Genomic DNA, 14,306 nt, shown 5'->3' on the forward strand with positions numbered 1-14,306 from the left:
ACACACTCTCTGCACTCAAACCTTTTAAAATATGCCTCATTTATTTGGTTTTTGTACATTTTTTAATGAATTAATTGAAAAATTGCTTCCTTTTTTTTTTTGTATAGTATTTTTCCGATTGTGCTCTAAGAAGTTTTCCAGTAACTTGCAGATTAAGTTCTATACAAGAACAAAAATAACTGAAAATAGAAAAACAAAACAAAATGATCGAGACCGGAAGAGTCATACGACCCTTCAAAATAGGATCAAGCTTTTATTTTGTTTTTAATCTTGGACGTCCGCATCCACTGAGCTCATATTACGATATACCAATATATTTGTTTTATGAAATAAACATCTTTTGTCAATTCATTTGTCAGTGCTTGCTTCATTTGGCTTCCCTTTTCATGTTTGTTTGGTGGCACGGGGGATTGGGTTGGCAGGTGTTTTTTACTTCTTAGATTATGAAGCTATGTTTGTAAGTAAGAAGTTTTAAGTTTAAATCTTGTTGATGATGAATTCGATACCAAATTAAGTTACCTATTATGTGGCTTAACCGAACTCTTCATTTCCATAATGTAAAATGTATTATTGTACTAAAAAAATAAACAATAAAATCGGTAACACCGTTCATTTATGGCAGAACAATTGAAAAGTCAAAATCTTATTCAGCAAAGCCCAAGCCATGGCAAAAAATTTCATGGTGTCAAGACACGGATGGTACATTATGTGTGTGTATATATATATATATATATATTTTTTTTTTTGAACAAATGACATATTATGACATTAGTGTACTATCCTGTATTTCAGTCAAATTGTAAAATCTCTCCAAGCTATAAATTGCTTTTATGGCTCAGTGAGTGAGTAACAGTGACTAAAAAAATATTAGAAATATGTTTGTTCACGACTCCAAGATGATAGTGTATTTGTATTTATAACTGTTAAATAAGTTTAAATATTAAAAATATGTGTAACTGTTTGGAACGTGCGCCGAAGGCTGGAAGGGCAGTGTTGTCCGTTGCATCAGTTTGACGCTCGCCATACGACGAACGAGTTAGGAACTTTCCGCAAGGGTCTATTTGTTATATACTAAAATAAACCACGTAAGTTGTCGACAAAAAAATCCACGTAAGTTGTCGACAAAAAAAATCCACGTAAGTGGTCGACAAAAAAAACCACGTAAGTTTCCCTTAGCCACGTAAGTTACAAAAAATAAAAAAATAAACCACGTAAGTAACTCTTTTTCATGAAAGGATCTTGTGAAAGTGCTGTGCAGTTGTAGCACTTTTTCATGCCTTTGACAAATTCAAAGATCTCATATTGCATGGACTACTTTATAACACAGTTGAACAAGAATATTTTAAAGTATTGATTTAGTTTCTGAACTATCACCTAGATGAAAATTAAATTATAAATTTTTTTTCGGTAAAGTAAGTCCATGAATTCATTAAAAAGTTTCAATTTCATATCTACTATTATAATTAAAGCTATTTTAATCAATTTTTCGTCAACTTATGTCACTTGACACACTTTAGAGTGTAATAGTAATACTATCATTTTCTTGCCTATAAGCCATAAACATTTCATATAGGTTGCGAATCTAATGTTTAATTTACCCTCTAAAGTTAACTCCATACACAATTTCTTTATGAAAAATTTAACAATCTACCCTCTAATGCGTATCACATGCAAATAACGTGACTTAAATTGACAGAAAATTGAATATAATAGCTTCGAATCTAATATTAAGGATGTAATTGGTAGATTTTTATAATTCAAAAACTGTTTTTTTTTTTTTTAAAAAAAAGTTTAGGAATCTAATTTTCACTCAGATGATAATTCAAGAACTAAATTGACAATTCATCCTAAATATAATATTAGAGCCATTAAGATAAAGTCATATTAAGATACACATAATCCATAGTATATGTTTCATAAAGCGTCTCAATACATATAGAATTGTCCTCTACTCATAGTTTTGAAAATTTGTTATGTTCACATTATTAGTACAAGTATTAACTACCTTTCTCATTAAATATATGAACTCTAAATATATTAATCATTTGTCATTCGTCCGTATTTACTGCAAAGAAAGTTGCAAAGTGAGTTTGGACACCAGCTAGGAATTTTCCCAAAGGGGCTATTGTTTGTAAACTAAAATAAGGAGTAATACTATAATTATCAGTTATCAAACATTTGTACCATTATTTTTACTATCCTTCTAATAGAAGTAACGTCGAACAACACATATAAGTCTTATTTTTATTAAAGAAATAATGCGAATGATGGTACAAATATATAATATAAGAATAACATTTTTGCTAAAATTAAACCAGAGTAGAGGGATGTCGACAAAGGATGAGAATCTTCTTCAAAAATCCACTTTGTGGGAATCTTAGAATCTCCGCAATTTAGATTCATATTGAAAAACCAATTGACAAGCAAGGACCGTAAACTAAATTAAAATACAACGAGTGGGCCCTACTTAGTGCCAACTGCCATCTCTACGTGCGTCATACTCATACCCTCTTCTTGAGTTGGAGTTCCCGGCGCATCGAAAAATTTATCCTCTTCTTGCTCGAACCTCACACAGTATATAAACACAACCCCACCCCACCCTTCCTCCCCCTTTTTGCCTGCTCACGGCTTAAGCATACAAGGCTCCTCTCCCCCCAGTCCTGTCTGCTCCAGGGCTCAGGCTTCCACCCCACCCCCAGTGTCCGCTCCACGGTTCAGGCTTCCCCCCGTCCCATCTGCTCACGGCTCAGGGATACACGGACACTATGTAGAGCCGACCCCGTGCATGAATGCTATATAAATAGAGCCGCTCCCCACAAACAAACTAAAAAAAAACTCAAATCCCCTTGCCACAAAAGTAGAGAAAAATTCAAATTTGCAGTAACATCAGAAGTTATGGTCCCAGCTGGGTTAGTACACTTCCTTTGGCCTTCCTTTTGCTTATTAGTTATCATCTTTTTAGTTGTTTACTTTTTTTTGCATCCATTCTTCTCTGAAACTCTTTCATCCGCGCACGCCGTCGGACTCTCAGTTGGGTGAAAGTCTAGTCATACGGAGAATGTTGCATCTACTCGTCCCTGCATTTCGTCACAAGCTGATCGTAAAGCTTCGTTTTTTTTTGGCAATTTTCAGGTCCCAAGTTATGGATCAAATAAATTTGGTTTCCAGATGTTCTGTAACACACACCTTCTGATCAATTCTCTCTTTTTATACAAACAAAAAAGGGCCTTCTGCAATCTTCACACGGGATGCAAATCTAACATTAACTAATAACAAATAAGAAAGCAAATCCCATTTACCAAAATAATTTTAGTAAACTAGAAATAGCAGTCTAACATTAACTAATAACAAATAAGGAAGAAAGGCCTCGATCAAAATTCAAAAGCAGAAAAATTGAAACCAAATACAAAGAAATCGAGCGGTAATTGAAATTAGGGGATTTTCAAAACAGAAATCCTAATTTAATTCTAAATCCCCAGATTGAAAGTTTAAAACCCTAATACTCAATTTCAGAATCCAAATCAAGGTACAATAATTTCATGAATCTTGGTACCTTCAGATCAGAGAAGCTTCGATTTGGAGGTCGTGGTGGGAGATGGAGGTGAAACCGTGAAAGTCTGGATCTGGAATATGGAGGAGTCATACAAGCGTGATGGTCGATGACTCGACGGCCAACGTGTTGAGTCTGTCGGCAGAGGCAGGGACGATTCGAGAGATTAGAGAGGTGTTGAGTCTGTTGACAGAGCGGAGGAGGAGAGGAGAAAGTGCAGAAACGATTCGAGAGGTCTGAGCACGAGAGAGAGAGTGCAGACGGAGAGATAAGAGAGAGTGAGGTCTTTCACCCAACGGTTGAAATTTAATCTCAACGAATCCAACGCTTACAATTTATTCTAATATATATACATATAAATTTTGGTTCAAGTAAATTTCAGGTAAAATAAGCCTAAACTCACTTTTCTTTCAAATTTTATTATTATTTAGGAGAGAGTGAGGATTCAATATTATTACAATAATTTACGTGAGGAGTTTCGAACCCGGTACGCATGAAACTCAATACCCTACCACTAGGATATTGGATTACATGCAAGCTTAAAATCTTGGATTGTGGGTGTTTTGACATTTTAGCTTGATTAGTTAGGCTTTTGTGAAAGTGGCCGTTTGATTATTATTTCGTTTTAATATTTATGTACAATATAATAGAGGAGAAATATGTAGATATATAAAAGAAATGACGAATAAAAAGGAGTGAAAATACAATATGCGTATGAAACGGGGTCTTGGATAAGCTCATGTTCTTAATTAGCTAGTAAATGAGTTTGGGTTGTGGGCAGATATTCAAACGGTTGATGACACATGCCATTAACTACAATGGAAGAAATTGAAAATTAGGAACTCCTGTTATTCATTAGAGTATGCACGGGAGACGATCTTTTTAGACCACTTTACTAATTACTTCACATAAAATGATTTAGTATTGTGGTATGAAAAAGATGGCCTGCCTAATATTTTTCTATTTGTTAATAGTACAATGCCCCTTATTCCCATGTAATTTTCACATCCTTGATGTTGTTTATAATACAGCAGCACTAGCGAGGAGGGTGGTCGGTACAAATCTCTATTGGCAGCACACAACCGTATATTCCGTCTCCTCAACATCCTTGGAGTCCTCCTCCAGGTGAAGCATGCGACCGGAAATTTACCGTCTCCATTTGTCACAGACCACAACACTGTTGTGATGTTGATGGCTAATTTACTCACTTACGCCGGGACATTAGAGATTGCCGAGATTCTTCAAGCTTCCAACAATACAAATATATATGAATTGATGAACAACATCAGCCTCTTGTGTGGAACTCTTGCGTTGGTTCTACTTGTGCTCCTCCTCGTTCCAGCTTTCGGATGGTTTACTCTTGCATGTTGGGCTGTATATTTTGTGATAATTGGGACCAAGTCCTACCAAACGCTAAGAACAGTGTGTATTGACGCTGTTCCTTATGTCCGCGATAAAATGAAGGAGGTGATGAGGTTTAACGGCAGCGAAGAACCCCAGAACCAGAACGGGGATGCCTTAGTATGATAATTAAGCTGGAATGCAGAGTACAACTGTAGACATTGAAATTTCGGTGGCATAAATGTTAGTCATTGCATTAAGATTACATTTGTAAACATTGAAATTTTAGTGAAATAAATGTTGACCATTGTGTTAAAATTACAACCATCATACACTAAGTTCACCTACAACATCCACCCAAGTTCACCTACAACATCCACCAAGTTTCACCTACAACATCCACCAAAACAAATGGATGGTGGTGATTCATTCCCAAAGCCTATAAATAGGCTCATCCATCAAAGAATCAAGGGAGGATTTTTACACACACTTTCTCTACTCCCAAATTGGAAGAGAATTCACACCACACCAAAGCCTTGAAGCCTCGAAACTTTGAAGCTCTCAAGCAAATCCCGAAGGATCAAGAAAGCCCTCTTCATTCTTCGTGAAATCCTCCTTCAAGATCAAGCCCCAACGCCCCTTGAAGAACTTCCACCCATTCAAGATCAAGCCCCGACGGCCCTTGAAGAAGGTGTTCATCATCCATCAACTGTTCGTCCAAGATCAAGCCTCGACGGCCCCTGGATCAACAACACTACATCTACACGTTTCAAAGATAGAATCAGAGGCCAAATTCGTAGAAGAGATTGTAACCCCTAAATCATTAATACAAATATTATTTTGTACACGTGTTCTTGTCTCGTTTATCGCAGGAATTTTAGTGTTTACAAATTTGGCACGCCCAGTGGGACAGTCTCTACCTCTCATCTCTATCTTTGAATCTGCAACAAGCACAAATGGCGTCAAAGAAGGCCCAAGTTGTTCTCGCTGCCGATGCAAGAAACAAGAGCGTCATCACGACAGGGGGCATCACTTCAGGCATCATAACTCGAAGCAAGGCAAAAACTCTTTCCGCCGCCTCTTTCCCCCCTGCATCAACTCCGCCGAAGGCACAAGAGCACCCGAGGTTCGAACCGGTGATCACCCTGGCCTCGCTCAGGGCGCCAAGAAAGGAAAGCCAGAGGAAGTACTCTGAATCCTTACTTTCCGATGCCGACTCAAGCAGCGGCATAGCTATGTAAGTCATGGTTACTGGAGCAACTTCAATTGAGGAGCAGCTGGCTCAGATGAATGAAGCAATCGCAAAACTCACAAGGACTGTGGAGGACAAAGACCTGCAAATCGCAGCACTCTTTAACCAACTAGATGCAAAGCCCGATGAGAAAGTCAGGCAAGGGGATGATCCAGTAAAGAAGGAAAACAACGAGGATGAGGAGCCTCCAGTGGAGAACGTCGAAGAGAAGCTGAAGCTAGACCAAGCGGCGACGCTCATGGGATCTCTCTCTATCCAGCAGCTGCAGGAGATGATCGCCAACAACATCAAGGCGCAGTATGAAGGAAGCTCACATGATTCCGTACTATACTCAAAGCCCTACTCCAAGAAGATTGACGCTTTGAAGATGCCGAGGGGTTATCAGCCACCAAAGTTCATGCAGTTCGATGGAAAGGGGAACCCGAAGCAACATGTCGCCCACTTCATTGAAACCTGCAGCAATGGTGGAACAGATGGAGACTACCTCGTCAAGCAGGTTGTGCGCTCGCTGAAAAGCAACGCCTTTGACTGGTACACCGACCTCGAGCCCGAGTCTATCAATAGTTAGGATCAGCTAGAAAGGGAGTTCCTCAACCGCTTCTACAGCACGCGCCGCATCGTAAGCATGCTGGAGATGACCAGTACGAAACAGTGGAAGGAGGAACCTGTCGTCGACTACATCAATAGATGGCGTTCATTAAGTCTGGATTGCAAAGATCGGCTTTCTGAAACCTCTGCCATTGAGATGTGTGTTCAAGGCATGCACTGGGGGTTACATTACATTCTCCAAGGCATAAAACCAAGAACGTTTGAGGAGCTGGCAACTCGTTCCCACGACATGGAGCTGAGTATCGCCAATCACGGAAAGAATGAGCCGATCACCCACTTCAAGAAGGATAAGGTGTTCGCCCCGAGTGTGGACAAGACCGGAAAAAAGCCTGCCAAGGAAACTTTTACTGTCAACACTACCCTCATCAAAACCTCATCCGCGCCTATCAAGACCACATATGCGCCTATCAAGATTTCCTCCAAGACCAAGGTAAAGGAGACAAAGAGAAGTGAGCCTCCTCGCACCCAAGACAAGTATAAAAACACCTTGAGAGAGTTGGAGCAAAAGACGTACCCTTTTCCTGACTCAGACGTGGATGCAAAGCTAGATGACTTGCTGGAAAAGAAGGTAATTGAGTTACCAGAGTGCAAACGCCCTGAAGAAATGAATCGAACGAATGATCCTAGGTACTGCAAGTACCATCGTATCGTAAGCCATCATGTGGGCAAGTGCTTCGTCCTCAAAGAACTCATTATGAAGCTAGCGCAACAAGGGAGAATCGAGCTAGACCTTGAAGACACAGCTGCAACACATACTACTACAGTGGCGTTCGGATCCTTCGATCCCGTGCCTCTCCAAGCGACACCCGACCATTCCTATCAATATGCAAGCTACACGGCGCCTTCTACACAACCATCGTCGGGGGCAAACGAACAAGATACATATACTGATGATGATGAAGGATGGACATTGGTGACCTACAAAAAAACAAGGAAACCAAAACCACAAGCCACAAGACCAAAGGTGGAACAAGTGAGAAAACACCGTCGCCGCAACAGTAGGAAGCCTAAAAGAAACGTAAAAGTCGATAAGCCAACGTATGCTGGGGAACCTATGGAGCAAGAGCCACGCATTCCTGTCTCCTTGCACGAGTACTTCCCGAATGACTTCTTCCAACAGTGCACTATTGCTGCATGCCATATGGTCGAAGTAGAAATGGAAGAACCTTTAAAAGGCAAAGATATCACCACTGAGGGAGAAAAAACTCTCACGCTCGAAGAAGGTCTGCCAACACACTTTAGCATTGGGGAAGCGCTACGATTACCAAAGAAGATGCGAATAGCATTAGCAGCGGTCTTGGAAAGTCCCAATGAACACGAAGTGCAAGAAAGCAAGAACGAAGGCTTGAAGCTTCGGCCACATGAATGTGCCACATGTTGTGCCATCGAGGACGCAATCCATTTCACCAATGAAGACTTGCTGCTAGGATCCAAGCCTCACAACCATCATCTTTTCGTTTCTGGGTATGTAAAGGGGCACAAAGTCAACCGCATGCTTGTGGATGGTGGATCAGCCATAAACATCATGCCAAAGTCAACAATGACTACAATCGGCATCAAGACGGATGAACTGTCCCTAAGTCGTCTACTAATCCAATGAGGACAAAGAGCGATGGGCATGATCCGAGTGGAGATGACTATTGGTGAACTCAAGTCGAGCACGATATTCCACGTGATTGATGCAAGAACTTCCTACGGCTTACTCTTAGGAAGGCCTTGGATCCATGCGAATGGAGTAGTACCGTCCACCCTTCACCAATGCTTAAAATTTTACCGAGAATGAGTGAAAGTGATCTATGGCGACACCAAACCATTCACTAAAGCCGAATCACATTTCGCAGACGCCAAGTTCTACATGGATGAAGACATGGTGCCCGAAGCTCTCCCAAAAGAGATCAAATCCACGGGCAAAGCAACACCTAAAAAGCAGGAGCAACAAGCCATGCCCAAGAAGCAAGAAGAAGAAGTTATGCCGTCTTCAAGCAAGAACGATAATGAGCTGGCTAAACGTGCAACAACAAAAGGGAGTAGGACGCCCTCAAATGGACCAAACACACCTGTTTTTCGTACATCCCGATGTCGAGGAGAAAGAATGGTCAATCTCCGTTCGAAACTAGATCAAACAAAGCCGATACACAGCGGCATATGGATAATGTAAAGTTGCTCAAGACGAACGCAGTTTTGCCTCTGACACAGCTAGGCGGCACTAAGGTTGCAAGACTACCACAAGTCTTCATAAAAGCTCTACCAAAGGGGGTGGAACCAAGCTTTCTCCCAACCCAGAGGACGGAAGAAGGTTTTGATCCAAACGCCTATAAACTCATGTCGAAAGCTGGCTACGACTTCGCTTCTTCTTCGAATCATGGAAAGAAGGTTTCAAACACCGTTAACAATAAAGAACGTGACCTCACCGAGATTCAAAAGAAGTTGAAGAAGCACGGTTACGGAGTTGATAACAACAAAGCTGGACTTGGCTTCACACCAAATGCACCCGTGAAGATTTCAAGCAAAGCGAAAAATGCTAGCACTCAACACATTAACGTGAGTATTGAACAAGATCATGATGAGCCTAAATCCACCCCTTGGACGTTAGTCTTCGATAGGATGAATCGTTCAAGACCCAGAATGTCAGCACTTAATCGTATTGGTGGTCAAAACCGAACCTCCGTCTTCAAGAGACTTAACATGCCAGCATCCCAAAGCTCTGTTTTTGAAAGGTTGTTAAAACCTAAGAAGCAAAGCAACACGACTAGCTCTCTTCCTCGTCAGTCAGCTTTGGAAAGACTTGAAGACAACAAGAAGTTTTCTAGAAATAGGGAGACAACGTCAAAGGAAGAAAAGCTCGACATGATAGCAGAAAAACGTGATATTCGAAGCTCAATTCCTTCAAGGATGAAGCGCCAAGCAATCTTGGAAGTGGACACAAATGGACCACTGAAAGTAAGAAGGCGCACCATCATCCACACTGGACAATCTTCATGCCAACCAGCCCAAGAGGACGACACCGAAGAGGAATTCCAAGATGTCTTCCACATCACCATCCAAGAAAGCAAAGAAGATGAGATCCCCGAAGAAGATGTCACTGCTGCGCCACCGCAACTTGAGGATGGGGGCAATCCACGGTTGATGATCTCAAGGAGCTCAACTTAGGCACAAAAGAGGAGCAGAAACCTATCTTCGCGAGTGCGCTGCTAAGTGCAGACGAGGTAGATGAGTATTACCAACTGTTATCAGAGTATAAAGACGTCTTTGCTTGGACTTACAAGGAATGCCTGGCCTTGACCCTGTCATCGCTGTACATCATCTTGTAGTTAAGCCTGGAACGTGACCGATAAAGCAAACTCAAAGGCGCTATCGATCCGAGCTCATTCCAAAAATCGAGGTAGAGATTGACAAGCTAATCGAAGCAGGCTTCATTCGAGATGTGCAATACCCCAAGTGGATCTCCAACATCGTCATCGTCCTTAAGAAATCTGGACAAATACGCGTTTGTGTAGACTTCCGGGACCTCAATGACGTTTGCCCGAAAGATGACTTTCCCTTGCCGATCATCGAAATCATGGTGGACGCAACCACTGGCCACGAGGCACTGTCATTTATGGACGGCTCTTCTGGATACAATCAAATTCGTATGGCTCTCGAAGATGAGGAACTAACAGCATTCCGCACTCCAAAAGGTATCTACTGCTACAAGGTGATGCCCTTTGGTCTAAAGAACGTTGGAGCCACATATCAGCGAGCAATGCAGAAAATCTTCAATGACATGCTACTAAAAAACGTAGAATGTTATGTGGACGACGTGGTGGTCAAAACAAAGAAAAGATCAGATCACTTGAAGGATTTGCGAGTAGTGTTCGAAAGGCTGTGAAAATACAACCTCAAGATGAACCCGTTAAAGTGTGCGTTTGGCGTCACCTCTGGAAAGTTTCTCGGCTTCATTGTCAAGCACCGTGGCATTGAAGTGGACCAATCAAAGATCAAGGCCATTCAAAACATGCCTGAGCCAAGAAACCTGCACGAGCTGAAAAGTCTACAATGACGACTAGCCTTCATCAGACGCTTCATCTCCAACCTTGCAGGGCGTTGACAACCGTTTAGTCGACTCATGAAAAAGGATGTTCCGTTCGTATGGGACGAAGCGTGCCACAATGCTTTTGAAAGCATAAAAAAATATTTATCAAGTCCACCTGTTCTGGGGGCGCCTGTGCCCGGGAAACCATTCATATTGTACATCGTCGCTCAGGAAAGTTCAGTGGGAGCACTCTTGGCACAGGAAAACGATTTCCAGAAAGAATGAGCGCTTTACTACCTGAGTCGAACACTCACCGGCGCTGAGTTGAACTACTCCCCAATAGAAAAAATGTGTCTTGCCTTGGTGTTTGCCATCTAGAAGCTCAGACATTACATGCATGCTTACACCATCCACTTGGTTGCTAAAGCCGACCCAGTTAAATACGTCATGTCCAAGCCAGTTTTGACAGGGCGACTAGCTAAATGGGCGTTGATTCTCAATCAATACAAGATCATTTACGTCCCAGCTAAAGTCGTCAAGGGACAAGCATTAGCAGACTTCCTTGTCGATCATCCAATCCCAGTCGATTGGAAAATCTCAAACGACTTGCCTGACGAGGAGGTATTCTACATTGACATATTCCCAAGATGGACGATGTTCTTCGACGGATCCGCACGAGCAGACGGAGCGGGGGCAAGAGTAGTATTCATGTCGCCACAAAGGCAAATACTACCTTATTCATTCCAACTAAGCGAATTATGCTCCAACAACGTTGCTGAGTACCAAGCACTAATCATCGGGCTCCAAATGGCGATCAATATGGAAATCACAACCCTTAAGGTATATAGCGACTCCAAGCTCATAATTAGTCAACTCTTGACTGAATATGAGGTGAGGAAAGATGATCTCGTTCCGTACTTCCGACTGGCAACTCAGCTGCTACAAAAGTTCGAGGCCGTAACACTAGAACATGTGCCGAGAAAAGAAAATCAAATGGCAGACGCTCTCGCTAACCTAGCCTCGAGTATGACACTAGGAGAAGACGAAGCTGCAGACGTGCCAGTTTGCCAAAGATGGGTCATCCCCCTCGCCACCGAAATGTTACTAGATGATACAAATGTCATCTCGGTACTTCCAGTCGATGTTGAAGAATGGAGACAACCATTGATTGACTACTTAGAGTATGGAAAACTTCCAAATGATTCTAGACACTGCTCTAAAATACGTCGACGAGCACCTCGCTTCCTCTACTACAAAGAAACATTCTACCGGCGCTCTTTCGAATGAGTACTTCTGAGATGCCTAGGTGAGGAAGAAGCCAATCAAGCCATGGAAGAAGCACACTCAGGCGTGTGCGGGGTGCATCAATCTGGACCAAAGCTACATTTCCAGCTCAAAAGAATGGGTTACTACTGGCCAAGTATGGTGAAAGATTGCCTGGAACATGCCAAAAAGTGCCAAGCCTGCCAATTCCACGCCAACTTCATACATCAACCACCTGAACCATTACACACTACAGCTGCTTCATGGCCATTCGATGCATGGGGATTGGACGTCGTGGGACCAATTACTCCAAAGTCATCTGCATGAGAAGCTTACATCCTAGCTGCAACAGATTACTTCTCCAAGTGGGCTGAAGCCGCTAAGGGAAGTAAAAAAGGAAACTGTTGTCCATTTCATCAAAGAACATATCATCCACATATATGGTATGCCTCGCTACATTATCACTGACAATGGAAAACAGTTCTCCAATCGACTTGTAAACGAGCTCTGTGAGAAATACAAGTTCAAGCAGCACAAGTCTTCTATGTATCATGCTCCGGCCAACGGTCTCGCAGAAGCATTCAACAAAACATTGTGCAACCTCTTAAAGAAGGTGATCGGCCGAACAAAGAGAGACTGACACGAAAGAATAAGCGAAGCACTTTGGGCATATAGGACGACGCAAAGGACTCCTACCCAAGCTACCCCTTATTCTCTCGTATATGGCGTGGAAACTGTTCTACCGCTAGAAAGTCAAATCCCCTCACTGATGATGGCTATACAAGAAGGCTTGACTGATGAAGAGAATGTAAAGTTGCGCCTTCAAGAGTTGGAAGCACTCGACGAAAGAAGGCTCGAAGCTTAACAACACTTGGAATGCTACCAAGCACGACTATCCAAGGCATTCAACAAGAAGGTCCGCCCAAGGTCTTTCCAAACTGGAGATCTCGTCCTTGCATTACGAAGGCCTATCATCACAACTCACAAGACAAAAAGCAAGTTCACATCAAAGTGGGATGGACCATACGTAATATAAGAGGTCTACACGAATGACGCCTACTTAATCATGGCAGAAGACGGCTTGAAGATCGGCCCCATCAATGGTAGATTCTTGAAGCGTTACTACCCCTAAAAGGCGACGACCCAGGCTCCTAGCCTGCATGAGCCTAAACTGCACACGTCATAAAGCTCCTGGCCCACAAGAGCATAAACTGTGTACGGCAAAATCATCATCAAAATCACCATTAAAAAATTATAAATAAATAAATAAAAAAAATCATCGCTCATTTGAACTACGTTATGACTTGATCTCTTCTTTGGAAGAGTACGTAGGCAACTTGAAACTTCAAAACTTCAAGTACAGTCACATCATCATAAAAAACACAAACACGGAGAACGCAGTGCGGCGAGGAAGCAGTGCGTGCAATCAACAGTAGCGTAGGATTACAGGACAAGCCAGTTGGGATGCAAGATAACAAGCATATACTGTGGCTGTGCAATGGTTATGCAGTGATGGCTCGATATATATGTATGTCGGGATGTGTGTATATATATATACATATGTAAAAGAACACAGAGAAGCAAAAAGAAGTGCGGTGACTGTGCGAACAACGACCCGCATGCAGCATCCTTTGCAGTATGGTGACTGTGCAAATAGCTATCCGCAAGCAGTGAAGAATGTAATAAGGTGACTGTGCAAGTGAAAAGATGGTCCACATGCGAGAAGAACGCAGTGCAGTGAGGAAGGCCACCAAGAAACCCAACCGTGCTATCGTCAAGCCACTCACGAGTGTATATTACTATTAGCAAGTCAATAATGGAAAAGGAAATGGGTGGTGATGACAAAATGATGCTTCCAGTCACCATCTAAAAGGAAATGGGTGCACTAGTCTCCATCTAAAAGGAAGTGGGTGCATAGGGAAGTAATACATCTTAGTCAGATATACGTTTTATTTGCATTTCAACACAACATACTGAATAAAATAAGGCATGTCCATTAATATCTCCGAGAAATTACACACAAAAAAAAGAAAAAAAAAAAGAAAGAGCCTTCACGAATGTCACTTATGTGAAGCCTCAGTACTTGGAGCCTTGGTACTCGGTGGAACCTTAAAAGAGGGAGGCACTGAAGATAGCTTATTCGGAGCCTCAATACTTGATCGAACTCCAGATGACGAAGGCAAAAAGTGCCTCTGGAATACATCCACAAACTTCCGATGGTCACTTTGAATTCGACCTTCGGAATCCATCAGCTGATCAAGCTTCCTCTTCATGCTCGT

The 14,306-nt window shown here is 42.0% G+C and overlaps 1 protein-coding gene and 1 long non-coding RNA gene across 2 annotated transcripts; one reads left to right on the forward strand and one right to left on the reverse strand.

Moving 5' to 3' along the window:
• Nucleotides 1–2,218: 2,218 nt before the first annotated feature.
• LOC114826912 (uncharacterized) lies at nucleotides 2,219–3,852 on the reverse strand. Its single transcript, XR_003775938.2, has 2 exons — nucleotides 3,554–3,852; nucleotides 2,219–3,077 (listed from the first exon to the last, which is right to left on the reverse strand). It is a non-coding gene; the product is annotated as an uncharacterized lncRNA (long non-coding RNA).
• Nucleotides 3,853–11,571: 7,719 nt separating this feature from the next.
• Nucleotides 11,572–12,051, forward strand: LOC139188104 (uncharacterized). Its single transcript, XM_070805168.1, has one exon. It carries the CDS (start codon nucleotides 11,572–11,574, stop codon nucleotides 12,049–12,051), a length of 480 nt encoding a protein of 159 aa, XP_070661269.1.
• Nucleotides 12,052–14,306: the final 2,255 nt, after the last annotated feature.

This window comes from Malus domestica, chromosome 09 (genome assembly GCF_042453785.1).
Source record: "Malus domestica chromosome 09, GDT2T_hap1".
Taxonomy (NCBI): Eukaryota; Viridiplantae; Streptophyta; class Magnoliopsida; order Rosales; family Rosaceae; genus Malus; species Malus domestica.